A 16,281-nucleotide genomic window follows, 5' to 3' on the forward strand; every position below is an offset into this window, starting at 1 on the left:
CAGTCACTGGTTATAAAGTCACTAGCCATACAGTCACTAGCCATACAGTCACTAGCTATACAGTCACTAGCTATACAGTCACTAACTATACATTCACTGCCTACATAGTCACTAACTATACATGCACTAACTATACATCACAGCTATACAGTCACTAGCTATACATTCACTAGCTATACAGTCACTACCTATACATTCACTAGCCATACATTCACTAGCTGTAAAGTCACTAACTATACATTCACTAGCTGTACAGTCACAGCTATACAGTCACTACTATACGGTCACTGGCTACACAGTCACTAACTATACATGCATTACCTGTACAGTCACTAGACATACAGTCACTAGCTATACATTCACTAGCTGTACAGTCACTAGCTATACAGTCACTATCTATACGGTCACTGGCTACACAGTCACTAATATTACATGCATTACCTGTACAGTCACTAGCTATACAGTCACTAGACATACAGTCACTAGCTATACAGTCACTAGCTATACAGTCACTAACTATACATTCACTGGCTACACAGTCACTAACTATACATGCACTAACTATACAGTCACTAGTATACAGTCACTGGTTATACAGTCACTAGCCTACAGTCACTAGCTATACAGTCACTAGCTACACAGTCACTAACTATACAGTCACTAACTATACATTCACTACCTGTACATTCACTAGCTATACAGTCACTAGCTATACAGTCACTAACTATACATTCACTAGCTATACATTCACTAGCTGTACAGTCACTAACTATACATTCACTAGCTGTACATCACTAGCTATACAGTCACTAACCTGCAGTCACTAGCTATACAGTCACTAGCTAAAAAGTTACTAACTCTACAGTCCCTAGCTATACAGTCACTAGCTATACAGTCACTAGCTATAAAGTCACTAACTATACATTCACTACCTGTACATTCACTAGCTATACAGTCACTAGCTATACAGTCACTAGCTATAAAGTCACTAACTATACATTCACTACCTATACATTCACTAGCTATACAGTCACTAACTATACAGTCACTAACTATACATTACTACATGTACATTCACTAGCTATACAGTCACTAGCATACAGTCACTAACATATACATTCACTACCTGTACAGTCACTAACTATACAGTCACTACCTATACATTCACTAGCTATACAGTCACTAGCTATACAGTATCTATACAGTCTCTAACTATAATTCACTAGCTGTACAGTCACTAACTATACATTCACTAGCTGTACAGTCACTAGCTATACAGTCACTACTCTGCAGTCACTAGCTAAAAAGTTACTAACTCTACAGTCCCTAGCTAACAGTCACTAGCTATACAGTCACTAGCTATAAAGTCACTAACTATACAGTCCCTAGCTATACAGTCACTAGCCTAACAGTCCCTAGCTATACAGTCACTAGCTAAAAAGTTACTAACTCTACAGTCCCTAGCTATACAGTCACTAGCTATACGTGTCACTAGCTATAAAGTCACTAACTATACAGTCCCTAGCTATACAGTCACTAGCTATACAGTCACTAGCTAAAAAGTTACTAACTATACAGTCCCTAGCTATACAGTCACTAGCTATACAGTCACTACTCATACAGTCACTAGCTGTACAGTCACTAGCTATACAGTCACTAGCTATACAGTCCCTAGCTATACAGTCACTAACTATACAGTTACTAACTATACAGTCCCTAGGTATACTGTCACTAGCTATACAGTCACTAACTATACAGTTACTACTATACAGTTACTAACTATACAGTCACTAGCTTATAGTCAGTAGCTATACAGTCACTAGCTATACAGTCACTAGCTATACAGTTACTAGCTATACAGTTACTAACTATGCAGTCACTAGCTATACAGTCAGTAGCCATACAATTACTAGCTATACAGTTACTAACTATGCAGTTACTAGCTATACAGTTACTAACTATGCAGTCACTAGCTATACAGTCAGTAGCTATACAATTACTAACTATACAGTCACTAGCTATATAGTCATGTGAAATCAATGGTTCAGGCTTGTCATTCTTTAATCTCCCAATGCATTCCCTTTTCTTGTATCGGGCATATTTAGGTGATGTAATCTTCCCTCTCCTACACACACACACACCAGTGGAGGTTGGTGGGAGGAGCTATAGGAGGATGGGCTCATTGTAATGGCTGAAATGGAATTAATTGAACGGAGTCAAACGTGGTTTGATACCGCTTGATACCATTCCATTTATTCCATTCCAGCCATTACAATGAGCCCATCCTCCTATAGCTCCTCCCACCAGCCTCCACTGACACACACACACACTTACTTTCAACTCCAGCACAAGTTGGGCCCACATCAAGGTGGGAGGGAGGGAGGAGGAGTGCTGCATGAAGTTTGAGCCCTCCCCTTTTACTCCCTCCTCCCGCTTATTCCCCAAATACAGAGATGAACCTACTCACAAGGCTGGTGGTTTAAAGCAGAGCTGCACAGCACACAGAACACACACAATAAAGCAATTCTCATGACATTACTTTAGAGGTGTGTGGATGAAATCCACACAAACAACCAAACAAACAGATACACACACAAGAACACACTTATATAAACATACACACATGGGGACTGGATTACACTACTGGACTGCTCCCTCAGCAGGACTCTTCAAAAGGTTTGTTTGATGTCTACCTCCTCAAATTTTACATAACCTTCGCAGTATGACAGGTGACAACTTGATTTTGACAACTTGACAACTTGATTTTGAAGGGTATTTTGAAGGATATTTTGCATCTCTCTTTTTGAACAGAACCACAGAGCCTAGAAATAACAGCTCTTGTCCTCTGGAAGTGAGAGAATCTGACTGTGTCGAGACTGAAAGACCTCTGTGTAGTTAATTGACTTGGCTGCTTAGGAATCTATTTTCCAGCACAGTCCTCCTTTAAAACCACTTTAACTGTACTGGGAAACAGTTATAGAGCACCTTCTAAAACTCCCCTCTTCTAAGAGAAAGATCAATCCCTCTCTCATCACCTCCTCTCAGTAGCCCAGGCAGGAGAAACGGGGAGAGAAGGAGAAGAGGAGGAAAGAACAGTAGAGCCGCCGCCGTCGTCCATTAAACATATGCACCGCTCCATTTCCTCTAAGCTGAGGGTGTCTGTTGCTAGTGGGGACATGGACGCCGCTCCTACAACCGTGTTGGCAGCCGGGGATGCCACGTGCGACGAGACGGTGTGTGAGGCACTGGGTCGCTTCGAAGCCACGCTGGCGGCAGCGGTGCGCGAGGTGCACGTGGACGTGAGTGCCTTCAAGCGGGGCGTGGAGCGGCGGGTGGACGAGGCGTGTCAAGCCCAAGGGCCCCTGGCCGAGGCGGTGCAACGGCTGACGCAGGAGAACCTGCAGCTCCGGAGTCAGCTGGAGGCGCTGGCCCGCCTGGTGGAGGGTCTGACAGGAAAAGGGGTGGACAGGAGCGCCCTGGAGGAGAGGGACAGTAGGGGACAGATCCCCATGACTTCGTCCCAGGGGATGGTGAACAGGAGCCACGGGAGTCCCTCCACCATGGTCCCCAATGGACCGTCAGAGTCTGGTTCTTCTGGTCTTGGTTCTGGGTCTTCTGGTTCTGGCGCCTCTAGTTCCACATCAGCCCATCTCTCCAGCAGAGAGCCCATGGAGGACAACATGGTTAATGTGAGTATTGCCTTGTTACTGGAGAAGATATTGTCCCATTTAGTATCATTTAGTAGAATGCAAGGGAATGTCATCTGGGAAAATTGAAAGCCTTTTATGATGGTTGTGTGTGTGTGTGTGTGTGTGTGTGTGTGTGTGTGTGTGTGTGTGTGTGTGTGTGTGTGTGTGTGTGTGTGTGTGTGTGTGTGTGTGTGTGTGTGTGTGTGTGTGAGAGAGAGAGAAAGAGAGATTGAGACAGTGCTAAGTTGTAAATCTGTTGTCTCTCTCAGTGGGGAAAGTGCTGTGTTGCCCCTGGTGATTCATTTTAAAGCTCCTGGCTTAGTGTAGTACTAATACATTAAATAGTGTGAAGCTGCGTGTATCTACAGTAGGCAGTAATGGGACAAGGGGAAGCTGCCCATCCTCCACCCGAATGACCTTCTTTAAACATGTCACTTTTTGCATTTGGAGACACTCCAAAAAACGAATTCAAGCGTCTATGTGTACACCACAGGAGGCTGCTGTGGGGAGGACGGCTCATAATAATGGCTGGAACGGAGTAACTGGAATGGCATCAAACACATGGAAACCACGTGTTGGATGTATTTGATACCATTCCACCTATTCCACTCCAGCCATTACCACGATCCCATCCTTCCTGTTAGGGGCGGCAGGTAGCCTAGTGGTTTGAGCATTGGACTAGTAACCAAAAGGTTGCTAGATCAAATCCCCGAGCTGACAATGTAAAATCTGTCGTTCTTCCCCTGAACAAGGCAGTTAACCACTGTTCCTATGCCATCATTGAAAATAAGAATTTGTTCTTAATAACTGACTTGCCTTGTTAAATAAAGGTTTAAAAAATATATTTAAAAAAATGTGGGTGCCACCAACCTCCTGTGGTGTACACACATATTCATGAATATACAGACACTAGAAAATACAAGTAGTGGAATGTATTTGGAAATACACTTGGAAAGTAAAGGCATGTATTTGAGAATATTCAAATACACTGACTCAAATACACTCCCATACATTTAACCCAAGTGGTTTCGGTGTTTGAAATAATGTATTTGAAATAGAAATAGTATTTATAGGAAATTATTTGAAAATACTTTCACATACACTGTACATCCAATAGGAGTAGTTGATTCGGGCTACATCATTTGAAAATACTCAGATACACAGAATATAAGTATTAAAATAAAAAAATAACACACACACACACATTTTTGCAGAGACCCAAATTCTACACATTCAATGTAGCATCTCTGCTGGTGGTTTCTCCAGTGGGACCATGAGCATGACATCCAGAGGACCTCTTACTGTCTGCCTGTCTGTCTGTGTGTCATTAGGTACCTCCCATTGAAAGAAGATACTGTACTTGTACACACATGAATGCTCCCACAGTTTTATTATTTAATCAGACTGTGTAAGGGTATCTATTTTTCTTTCATGGCTATTTTTAAGTGTACTTGTTGTACCCTGTAGTGCACCTTGAACTAACTGGATGCTCGTACACTACTTCTAATCTCTCATTGAATCCAAAGATTTAAATCTGTCTGTGTGTTTTTCGGTTAAGCCAAGAGGCCAGTCAGTGTTATCTGCTCCTCCATTCCCCTCTCTCCGCTCCTTCCGTCCTCGCAAAAGGGCACATGTATTTTTGTCAGGGCAGGCCTGATTGATGGCTCTGGTCCTGGACATTTGGGTTGGAGCTCTTTGGGACCGCTTTGTACCCCCCTGGTCCAGACAGCTCCGTATGGAGCTTTAAACCTCCCATCAACTTTTAAAACAGGCCTCACTTTTTATAGCCAACGCCAAGCTAGTTTGAGTCCTCAGCTGTGTGTGTGTGTGTGTGTTTCACCTGAAAGTATCATTTTCAGTCTTGGTTCAGGATAGATTTTAAAAGCACCACAAAGTCCTAGCTAACATAACTTCCCATAACTGCAACTCTGGATGTATAGAAACAGAGAGAGAGGAGAGAGAAAGGCTGGAATAGGAGACAGACATAGCAGCAACCCTCTCCACCCTTCCCAGCACCTTCATAGGTGTGTATTTTGGGTTAACATTTTTAAATTCAAAGCACAGATAGGACACATGGAAATTCATTTCCTTAGGCATTAATCATGCAAACACATTTTTATTGTGACACAGCATCAGTGAGATTCAAACCTATAATCTTCTGTTGTCTTTCCATGGAATTAGTCCACTGCACCACCAGGATGGAGCTAGCATGCCATGTTTTTTAAGCATACAAAATCTGTTCATTTTAGTCTATTCAAACAGACCCCATTTCAAAGGAAACAAGCACTCATTAAGATTGGGTGTGGCCAATTATTGGGCACACCTGAACACACCTGAACACATTTAAGATAGAGGATAGAGAGAGTTTTGCTGATGGTGAGAATGGAATGTACAGTTGAAGTCGGAAGTTTACATACACTTAGGTTGGAGTCATTAAAACTCGTTTTTCAACCACTTCACAAATTTCTTGTTAACAAACTATAGTTTTGTCAAGTCGGTTAGGACATATACATTGTGCATGAAACAAGTAATTTTTCCAACAATTGTTTACAGACAGATTATTTCACTTATAATTCACTGTATCACAATTCCAGTGGGTCAGAAGTTCACATACACTAAGTTGACTGTGCCTTTAAACTGCTTGGAAAATGACAGAAAAGGATGTCATGGCTTTAGAAGCTTCTGATAGGCTAATTGACATCATTTGAGTCAATTGGAGGTGTACCTGTGGATGTATTTCAAGGCCTACCTTCAAACTCAGTGCCTCTTTGCATGACATCATTGGAAAATCAAAAGAAATCAGCCAAGACCTCAGAAAAATAATTGTAGACCTCCACAAGTCTGATTCATCCTTGGGAGCAATTTCCAAACGCCCAAAGGTACCACGTTCATCTGTACAAATAATAGTACGCAAGTATAACCACCATGGGGCCACGCAGCAGTCATACCGCTCAGGGAGGAGACGCGTTCTGTCTCCTAGAGATTAATGTACTTTGGTGCGAAAAGTGCAAATCAATCCCAGAACAACAGCAAAGGACCCTGTGAAGATGCTGGAGGAAACAGGTACAAAAGTATCTATCTCCACAGTAAAACGAGTCCTATATCGACATAACCTGAAAGGCCGCTCAGCAAGGGAGAAGACACTGCTCCAAAACCGCCATTAAAAAAAGCCAGACTACGGTTTGCAACTGCACATGGGGACAAAGATCGTATTTTTTGGAGGAATGTCCTCTGGGCTGATGAAACAAAAATAGAACTGTTTGGCCATAATGACCATTGTTATGTTTGGAGGAAAAAGGGGGATGCTTGCAAGCTGAAGAACACCATCCCAACCGTGAAGCACGTGGGTGGCAGCATCATGTTGTGGGGGTGCTTTTCTGCAGGAGAGACTGGTGCACTTCATAAAATAGATGGCATCATGCGGAAGGAAAATGATGTGGATATATTGAAGCAACATCAAGACATCAGTCAGGAAGTTAAAGCTTGGTCACAAATGGGTCTTCCAAATGGACAATGACCCCAAGCATACTTCCAAAGTTGTGGCAAAATGGCTTAAGGACAACAAAGTCAAGGTACTGGAGTGGCCATCACAAAGCCCTGACCTCAATCCTATAGAAAATGTGTGGGCAGAACTGAAAGTGTGTGCGAGCAAGGAGGCCTACAATCCTGACTCAGTTATCAGTTACACCGGCTCTGTCAGGAGGAATGGGCCAAAATTCACCCAACTTATTGTGGGAAGCTTGTGGAAGGCTACCCAGAACGTTTGACCCAAGTTAAAAAAATTTAAAGGCAATGCTACCAAATACTAATTGAGTGTATGTAAACTTCTGACTCACTGGGAATGTGATGAAAGAAATAAAAGCTGAAATAAATCATTCTCTCTACTATTATTCTGACATTTCACATTCTTAAAATAAAGTGGTGATCCTAACTGACCTAAGACAGGGAATTTTTACTCTGATTAAATGTCAGGAATTGTGAAAAACTGATTTCAAATGTATTTGGCTTATGTGTATGTAAACTTCTGACTTCAACTGTACCAACATTTAAATTAAAAGTAACCATGTTTGAACTTTTAGGGAATGTTCTGTTTTCTTTTGTCAAGTTCCTTAAAGGGATACTTTGGGAGTTTAGAAGTGAGCCCCTTTATCTTCTTCCCCAGAGTCAGATTAATTCGTGGATACAATTTGTATGTCTTTGTGTCCAATACGTAGTAAGTTAGAGGTACTGTAGTTTAGAAAGCCAATGCTAACTAGCGTTAGAGGTCTATGGGTCTATGCGTATCTGCTAGTTCCAGTCATTGCGCTAACGCTAGTTAGCAATTGCGCTAGTGCTAGTTAGCAACTTCCTTCAAACTGCACAAAGAGACATAAAAATGGTATCCATGAGCATCTGACTCTGGGGAAGTTTATAAAGGGCTTCACTGCCAAAATCCTGAAGTATCCCTTTAAATGTGCTGAGAAAGTTCCAAAGCCAAGCAACTATCCTGCACCATTCCCAGAAAGTTGTGGGAAGGTTGTATACAAAATAACCATTGGACAACCACGCTCTCACCAAGCTCTAAGAAACATGGTTCTCAGAATGGTATGTGCTAGCTGAGAGGCTATTTTGGGTTGTTGCTGGTTACAGGTCAGGATTTTGTGTGTTTCATATCAACTGCTCTTGGAGAATGAGAAGGGTTTGGTTGTTGGATAGATGATAGGATTAGTGGTTGGTAGGATTATGATAGGTGGTAGGTGATAGTCTGACACGGATTGTTGTTCTTATTTGACTTCCACCCCTAACGTATCTGAACACACACACATACACAAACACATACACACTTGAATTTTTATTTGGATCTACAATGAAATAAAGGGTTAGGCTTACAAGGGGTACACACACACACACACACACTAACACACACACATGTATCTTGGGGCAGCAAGTACCAGGTGGAGGCCCTTAAGGAACTATTCTGGGTCTCCATATCTCTTCACTTCAGAGCAGCACATGAGGGAGTGCTTCGTCCAACCAATCCCAGTCCTGAGCTGAGCCTCCTGACAGGACGGAAAGTAGAATTCCCAAAGTAGAATTTCGTCTCCCTGTCAATATCCCCCTGAGCTGGATTGCCAGCTGTTCCCCTCTCGAAACACACACCCTGCCAACATTCCACAGCGCTGATGTCACCTGGCTGTTCCCCCATCAACCCTGACTACGTCAGAAATGCGTTCCTACAGATTAGCTGGTCAAAAGTAGGCTACATGAAAAGTGCAATACTGTTAATATGTGTTAGTGCAGGTTTTCATTGAATTCATGTAAATCAAAGCTCATCTGCAGAAAAATTCTCAGCAACAAAAGAGGGATCAAATTAAGATCTTACATCTGTACGTGTGTGTATCCCTTGTAACCATAGTCCTGTAATCCTGAGATTCAGCAAGTCTTGGAGGACAATGGAAATAAATAAAAAGCATCTTTATAGTTAAAAGTAGATCTAAATGACATCTTAAAATGTGTGTGTGTGTACCCCTTGTAACCCTAACCCTGTATTTCCTGCAAATGTGTGTGTTTGACTCTGTACGTGTGTTTGCGTGTTTCTGAGTAAAAAGGGAGAGATCGACTAAAAGTAAAATAGATTCAGAAAGAGAGTGAGCGGGATTTTTTTTAAATGGAGAAGCAGACAGGGTGAGACAGATAGAGAGAAAAAATGATACAGTAGGTATGTGAGCCGTGCACACAGATCATCGCTACTGCTAATCCCTAGCCTCTGCTATGACTTGACCGGGCTCTCATCATGGCTCTATCGCTGGCAGTCGCAGCCATGGGGGGATAGCGGGTGTGACTGCCAATCTAGAAGGCTCTGAAGTACTGAGTTCTGGCACTGAATGATAGCATTGGAACAGTTTGGCTGTCCCACTACTAACTCCCTGATCTCAAAAGGCCCTGTTTGGGGCTATATTAGGATGTAAGAGGAGTGGGGGACATTGGGGTGACTGATTACAAATCCAAAATAGCTCCAGGACTTAAGGCTTGTCTCTCCACACCTCTCAGTTAGACCCACGCGCTGAGCCCCAGTGCCACTAAAGACTACAGTCACAATTGGGACTTATGGAGACCCAGAGATAAATAGGAATAATACCCTTCCCAGACCAAATGTCCAATGTTGTAATTGTCGGGGGGGGGGGGGGGGGTCAAAATGTCTCTGTTTTTTTGTTCTTGGGGGGTTAAAGAAGACCTAAAGCTGTACTTTTGTTTGTATCCACAAGGTGGACCATGTTTTCAATTTGCTCATCTGGCCATTTAAGGCTATGCTAGATTCTAAGGCTATGTTCCTGGTGCCATTTTGGGCCTGTAGCAAATTCCAGTATGTTGTCCCCCACTATGAAATCGGGATGGGGACTGTCCGTCCGCTAGTCACACACCATATCTCAGACAACTCTGGCCAGATTTTGACGAAACTTGGGTGAGTGATGCATCTTGCCATTGAGATCCAGCATTTACAAAATTACACTGATTACTATAGCCCAAGGCGGGAGCAATAGTAATTAACTGAAACGTGTGAGTCACACCAGAGAGGAAGAGGTGAAGCGAGAGGGATAACTGGGCCCAAAATCTGTCTTCTCCAGCAGGTGGCATTTTATTTGGCCCATGACATGGAGTACAGGGAGTGGATTAGCTAAAGAGACTGCAGTGCTCGACAATCAGGGCTGCTTGCTGGCCCGGGCAACATCTGCCGAGTTCACTGGGCCAGTTAATAAAGCTTTCATTCACACTTGTTATCAACCAGCATTCCCTCTCTGTCTCGAGTGAGCCCCGCCTCAGTCCTGGATACGTCCTGGATACTCCCACCAGACTCGTCTCAGCGGAGGCGGGAAGCCCATCAACGCATTCAAAAGTCGTTTTCACAGCGATGTTGGCCATTCGAATGCATTAGCAAAAATCATAATAACATTTCTTAGGGCCATGAGCCATGCCCACATCATGTATTGTTCCTGATTTAACTTACATTTGTTTTACAGTTTATTTTATGTTGTGTTCTTTTAGATTGTGCCTATTGTGTAGTAATGGGGCCGTAGTTAAGTGTGTTCTGTTTCTCTTTTATATAGGGTCACAAAGGTGTTGACAAAACGGAAGACAGAAATGTTGCTGCTGTGTTGGAGAATGGACATCACAAAGAGAAAGGTTTAAACACACACCAGTGTTGGGGTCAATTCAGTTGAAAATTCTAAGTTATTATTCAAGATTTTAGAAAACAATTTCAATTAGGGATTTGAATTGAAACTGAATTGACACACACACACCTCTTTCCTCATGCATGTCTGCTACCTCCCATTCAGTCAGTGGTCAGGAAGCAGAGGAGCACAAGCCTCATCTCCCCGTCAGTGCCCTGACCAGGACTTGTTCCGAGTCACCAACTGGCCCCAGACGAGCCTCAGTGGAGCTCAAGTCTCCTGGTCATTTATTTGCAGGTGTCACCTCACCCAAAGCCAGACCAGATTTTTTGTTTAAATCTGGTGAGTAAAATAACTGTAATATAATATAGCTAGCTATATGTTACGTATTTGTTTACTTACCTTGTAAGCAGGCTATTGATATTTTTGTAATCCTCATATTGTATGTACCCAAATCAGACGACTCATCATTCGGCGAGCCACATCTTCCCTGCACTGCCATAACCAAAACAGACTCCCCAACTGGCCCCATACCGCCAGCACAATCTCCTGCTTTGGCCAGGAAATCTCCTGCTTCAACACCAAAGTCTCCTACCTACCCAATAGCTGACGTCACCACTCCCAAAACAGCACTAGATGCTCTGTTTAGTCCTGGTGAGTAGAACATGGATTGGACTATCTACCCTTAAAGGGATAGTTCACCCAAATTCCAAAAAGTAATTTTGGATTTTGTGCAAAAGTCTAGTAATTTTGGGGTGAACTGTCCCCCTAAGATGTGTTTTGAAAAATCAACCTTTATTATCAATAAAGGTAAATGAAGGAACATATCCATGGCTGACTTTGTTGACTTGTCTTGGTTGTTTCAGCACCAGCATTGAAGAGAGAGACCCCCGTATCAATGCGTACATTTACCCTTCCAGGCCTATCACAAGGATCAGGTACATCATATTTTTTGCTTTCAGTGGGCCAAGATTGTAACATGTAGTCATTTCTGCCAGATTGGGAATCTGTGTCTGTCATCTACTCTCATTGACACCTGGCCAGGTTCAAATAGTACTTGTTTTCTTTCAAATACAAATACTTGTTGATTAAGCCGGCCTGGAATGCCAAATGTACAATGTTTCCATTGGTTTCATTGCAGCAGTCAAGCTCAATGAAGTGCAGCTAAAGTATTTGATAGAAAATGAATACTGTTTGAACTCAGGTCTGGTTGACACAATCGATCTGACCTGATGTCACCCTCTAGTCCAAATCACACCTTGCATACAAGCTAAACTTTACCAACAAACATTTTCTCCTCTTCTGTCTATTCTCACCCAATCAGAGAGTTTTTCTGGACAACAAATGCAAGTGAGGTCACCAGTCAGCAGTCATGCAGTGCAGAAGCAGAACATCTCTGTATCTCTGGCCTCACCTCATACCCCTGTCAGTGCCTTGAGCAGAACTAGCCCAGAGTCACCAACTGCACCTGCCCCAAATCAGTCCCCTGCCCCCCCATCATGGGCTCCTGCTGCCCCAACTCAGTCCCCTGCCACCCCAACTTGGGCTCCTGCGACCCCAATTTGGTCTCCTTCTGCCCCAACTCAGTCCCCTGCCACCCCAACTCAATCTTCTGCAGCACCAACTCAGGCTCCTGCAGCCCCTCCATCTCCTTCCCCTGCACCCAAAACACCTAGTCAACCAGTATTTGAGGATACCACACCCAAAGCATCGGGAGAATTTCCTTTCAAACGTGGTGAACGTGGTAAGGGACACAAGTACTCTCTCCCTACTATCTCTTTCCTCTTTTCCGTTTCCGACTTTGTTCTTTCACATTTCTTTGTCTGACCTCCAGTTCTATTTCATTTTTTTTCTCTTCTTTCGTTCTTTTACAGTAGCAGTTAAGGCAGCGAGCCCGAGTCTAACGCGTAGCATGAGTTTCCCAGCAACCACAGGTAAAACTAGGAACTGGGCCCGAATTTGCAAAATGTTCTTAAGAATAATGTTCTTCTTAATTGTCATTTTTTCCTTAACTATGAACTTATGAATAGTTGCTATTTCTTAATAAGGTGCTTATTTCTTATGCTTCTCATTAAGCAAAAAGTTCAGAGGAAATTAGATTCTTGAAAATAAACTTACTGGATTTCTTCTTGGAAATGTTCTTAATTCCAAGATAGCTAAACCCTAGTCTTAAAAACGATGGGCAGTGAGAGAATAAGCTAATGAAAGCAATTGAACATGTTTAATTCACTCAAACTTCCTCTGAAAGTTACAGTATTGATTATTTTAAACCCAAGAACATCTCAGTAATAAATATGCTAGCATTTTTAGATTGCTAGCTAGACCGGTTGTCCAGCAACAATCATCTTAAGAAGATAGTTAAGAAGTTCATTAGAAGATATTTGAGAAGTTTGTGAGAAAAATTATGAATTCTTAAGAAATGTTAGTTTGCACTTACAAACTATCTTATGAACTTCTTATTTTTTTGTTAAGAAGCTTGTTTTTGTGTAAAGTGTTTTGTGAATCTTTGTTCATTGTGTGTTTTGTTGTCTGCCTTTGCCTTTCTTAGTCTTTTGTTCATTGTCAAGTTAACATTGTTCTCTCTCTTTCTGTTTCTCTCCCCCTCTCTGTCTGTCTCTTTCTCTCGCTCTGTGTGATGTGCAGAAAAACTCCTACCCCCCAGAAAGGTGCCTCCCCCTGGCACAGACAGGTCAGTCCTTGACCAATTATAAAACATCAAATGAGACACTATTCAAATACATGTAAATCACAACCATGTAAACCTGCCATTTTAGTAGTTATTCAGAAGCTCAATGATGTACATTTTTACATAACCTTCAGGAGCCTGGTCAAGTTTGGTGGTCCAAATAAATTTGGTGGTCCAAACAAGTTTGGCGGTCCGGACATGCTTGGTGGGCTGGACAAGTTTGGGGGCGGTGGGGAGCGGAAACTGCAGAGGTCACAAACGCTTCCTCGCAACCTCGGGATGCAGAGCAAACGGTCTCTGTTTGAGAGTTTGGCCTCTGAGTGTGACAGGTACAAAAGGCACAGTCAGTCACCCTGACTTCACCCATTGTCTCTCTTACCCGACTTAGCTAGCTATTACTCCCTATTGAGTAATTGCTAAACCCTAGGTTTTGAGGTTATGAGACCATAACCCTACTCCTATCAACCCTGTACTTTGTTTTGAGTGTCAATAAAAGCCAACAGGCCCTTAGTATCACATTTTACATGTCCCTCAACCCTTTATTACATGTATATTATCACTATCATTGTGTGATAAGTCAGACAGTTGGGTCCTGTTCATATGCCACTTAGCAAACACTGTTGTCCAAAGTGACTTAAAGCATAGTGTGTGCATACATTTGTAGTGTGTGTGTAAAGAATCCCTTTGGGAATTGAACCCATTACCTTGGTGTTGCTAGAACCATGTTCTTACCAAGTGAACTATACAGCCACAAACAATTAACCACCTCTATGTTCCACTCTGCAGGTCCAAGGCTGCAGGCTCCAAGCCCAAACTGCAGCGCTCCCAGAGTTTTAACAGCGCCAGCAGCATCAAGGCAATGCTCCTGGAGTGGTGCCGATCCAAAACGTTTAGCTACCAGGTGAGTCAAGCCCTAGGCCCTTGTGACAGACGGTTCACAATGTGATAAATGTTAGCTAGCACACATGAGATTTGATTCTGGTTTCCAGCAATTTGTCCATCTCAGTTCTTCCCAGGGCTTTAGACAGCTTAAGAGGCTCCATATTATCATCCCATTAACTTCTGTTCATAACTGGACCATGTGTGTTATGTTAATAGAATATTTACCAGCAAATGTGGCTCTTAAAGTTAGTCAATATATAGGAATACTTACGTTTTTAACTGGTCTTCTATGGAAATAACACTGTATTTGGCTCCTACCATTTTCTCCTCCATCAGAACATAGACATCCAGAACTTCTCATCCAGCTGGTGTGATGGAATGGCATTTGCTGCCCTGGTCCACTCCTTCTTCCCCCTGGAGTTTGACTACAACACACTGAATCCTGCCAATCGCAAAAACAACTTTGAAGTGGCCTTCACCACAGCAGAGTAAGTGTGTATGTGTGTGTTGGTAATACCTCAAGGAGGAGATCCTGTTACAAGTCTGTGGCATACGGTGTTATAATATATATGTATTAGAAACCTTATCTTTAAATATTGTGGGTTATATATATTTTTTTATCTTTCTCCTTCTGTCTCTCTTAGGGAGCAGGCTGACTGTGTTCGTCTCATAGAGGTAGAGGATATGATGGTGATGGGTAACAAACCAGACCCCATGTGTATCTTCACCTACGTCCAGTCCCTCTACAACCACCTCAAGAAGTTTGAGTGACACCCCTGTGCAGAGGCGATCACCCCTATCACCAGGCACACTGACACTTCGTCAGCGAGCCAAAGCACTACTCCCTACTTTGTTCAACTCTCGATAACTGTATATAACGATTGTGCTTGTACAATTCTATTTGAATTTGTCTTGTCATATAATAATGTGGTTTGGGGCTCTTATTTTGCCTCCTTTAGAAAATAGAGGTAGTGAATTGGAGAAAAGATTGTAGTTTTACAAATATATTTTTTAACTCAGAGAGCCACCTGCTGGTTATTTTCTAGTGGTGTAATTATGATTCAATGTAGATCATAAAATAAATGAAACAAGATTTCTAAAATAGTGTTTGTCATGCATGAAGCTAGCAAAACACCTGAAAGACATCATTTAAAATTCAAGTTGTAAAGAAAGTGGGAAGAAAGTGAAAATGAAAGAAGTGTAAATGCAAAGAAAGGTGGCAGGAACAACTTGTTAGTTGTACGCACTGGTCTTGAATCAGTTTGGCCTTCTGCTAATGCCATTGGACTCAAGGCATTTTTGACTGTCTTGCAGTGAGATCATGATATTTACAGGTATGTTGATGTTTAAAAGACGTCTGTTTTTTATGTAATAAAAAGTCCAGATTGTCACTGTTACAAATAAATAGCTGTATCTACAAATTGTATTCAATGTCAATCAAATGTATTGGATTAGCTTTTATTTCAACTGTATTAAAATAATAGTGATGTACACTATTTGTTATGACTTTCTGAATTAGGTAATGGGTTGTTATATCTTGGGAATGAAACCAGAGTGGAGCTTATGCCGTGTTCATGTGCTAGTCTGAACTAGGAAACTCTGAAATTACCAAATTGCTAACTGGTTGAACACGACATGTGTATAACTCAGTGGTATAACTACAACCAGTTAGCAAGTCGGAAATGTCTGAGTTTCCTAGTTCAGACTAACACGTGAACACAGCATCAAACCAGCGTCCATTTGGTTATAGGCACACTATCCCCTAGCCTACACCTTTCAAGGTGTTGTCACTTGCTTCCATAGCCACAAAGTCATATACCCTGCATATTTCAACACTTTATCTTCTTAGAATTAGATTTTAAACCTTAATCAC

The 16,281-nt window shown here is 42.2% G+C and overlaps 1 protein-coding gene across 2 annotated transcripts; it reads left to right on the plus strand.

Moving 5' to 3' along the window:
* The first annotated feature begins 1,880 nt into the window (after window positions 1–1,880).
* On the plus strand, window positions 1,881–15,901 carry LOC111950743 (smoothelin-like protein 2). 2 transcript variants are annotated; one of them, XM_023968600.2, is made up of 13 exons: window positions 1,881–2,676; window positions 2,812–3,689; window positions 10,775–10,850; window positions 11,006–11,182; window positions 11,300–11,494; window positions 11,707–11,778; window positions 12,165–12,584; window positions 12,715–12,774; window positions 13,484–13,529; window positions 13,661–13,855; window positions 14,313–14,427; window positions 14,745–14,896; window positions 15,053–15,901. In XM_023968600.2, the coding sequence occupies exons 2-13, from the start codon at window positions 3,126–3,128 to the stop codon at window positions 15,177–15,179; spliced, it is 2,199 nt and encodes a 732-aa protein (XP_023824368.1). In that variant the 5' UTR covers window positions 1,881–2,676; window positions 2,812–3,125; the 3' UTR covers window positions 15,180–15,901. The 2 variants fall into 2 exon arrangements, with proteins under 2 accessions (XP_023824368.1, XP_023824369.1); XM_023968601.2 differs by having other exon boundaries at window positions 12,718–12,774.
* Window positions 15,902–16,281: the final 380 nt, after the last annotated feature.

This window comes from Salvelinus sp. IW2-2015, linkage group LG23, assembly GCF_002910315.2.
Source record: "Salvelinus sp. IW2-2015 linkage group LG23, ASM291031v2, whole genome shotgun sequence".
Lineage (NCBI taxonomy): Eukaryota > Metazoa > Chordata > Actinopteri > Salmoniformes > Salmonidae > Salvelinus > Salvelinus sp. IW2-2015.

Coding starts and splice junctions, on each gene's coding strand:
- LOC111950743 (XM_023968600.2), top strand. CDS start 3,126: ATGCACCGCTCCATTTCCTCTAAGCTGAGGGTGTCTGTTGCTAGTGGG. Junction 10,851..11,005: donor TGGACATCACAAAGAGAAAG/GTTTAAACACAC, acceptor CCTCCCATTCAG/TCAGTGGTCAGGAAGCAGAG. Junction 11,779..12,164: donor AGGCCTATCACAAGGATCAG/GTACATCATATT, acceptor TCACCCAATCAG/AGAGTTTTTCTGGACAACAA.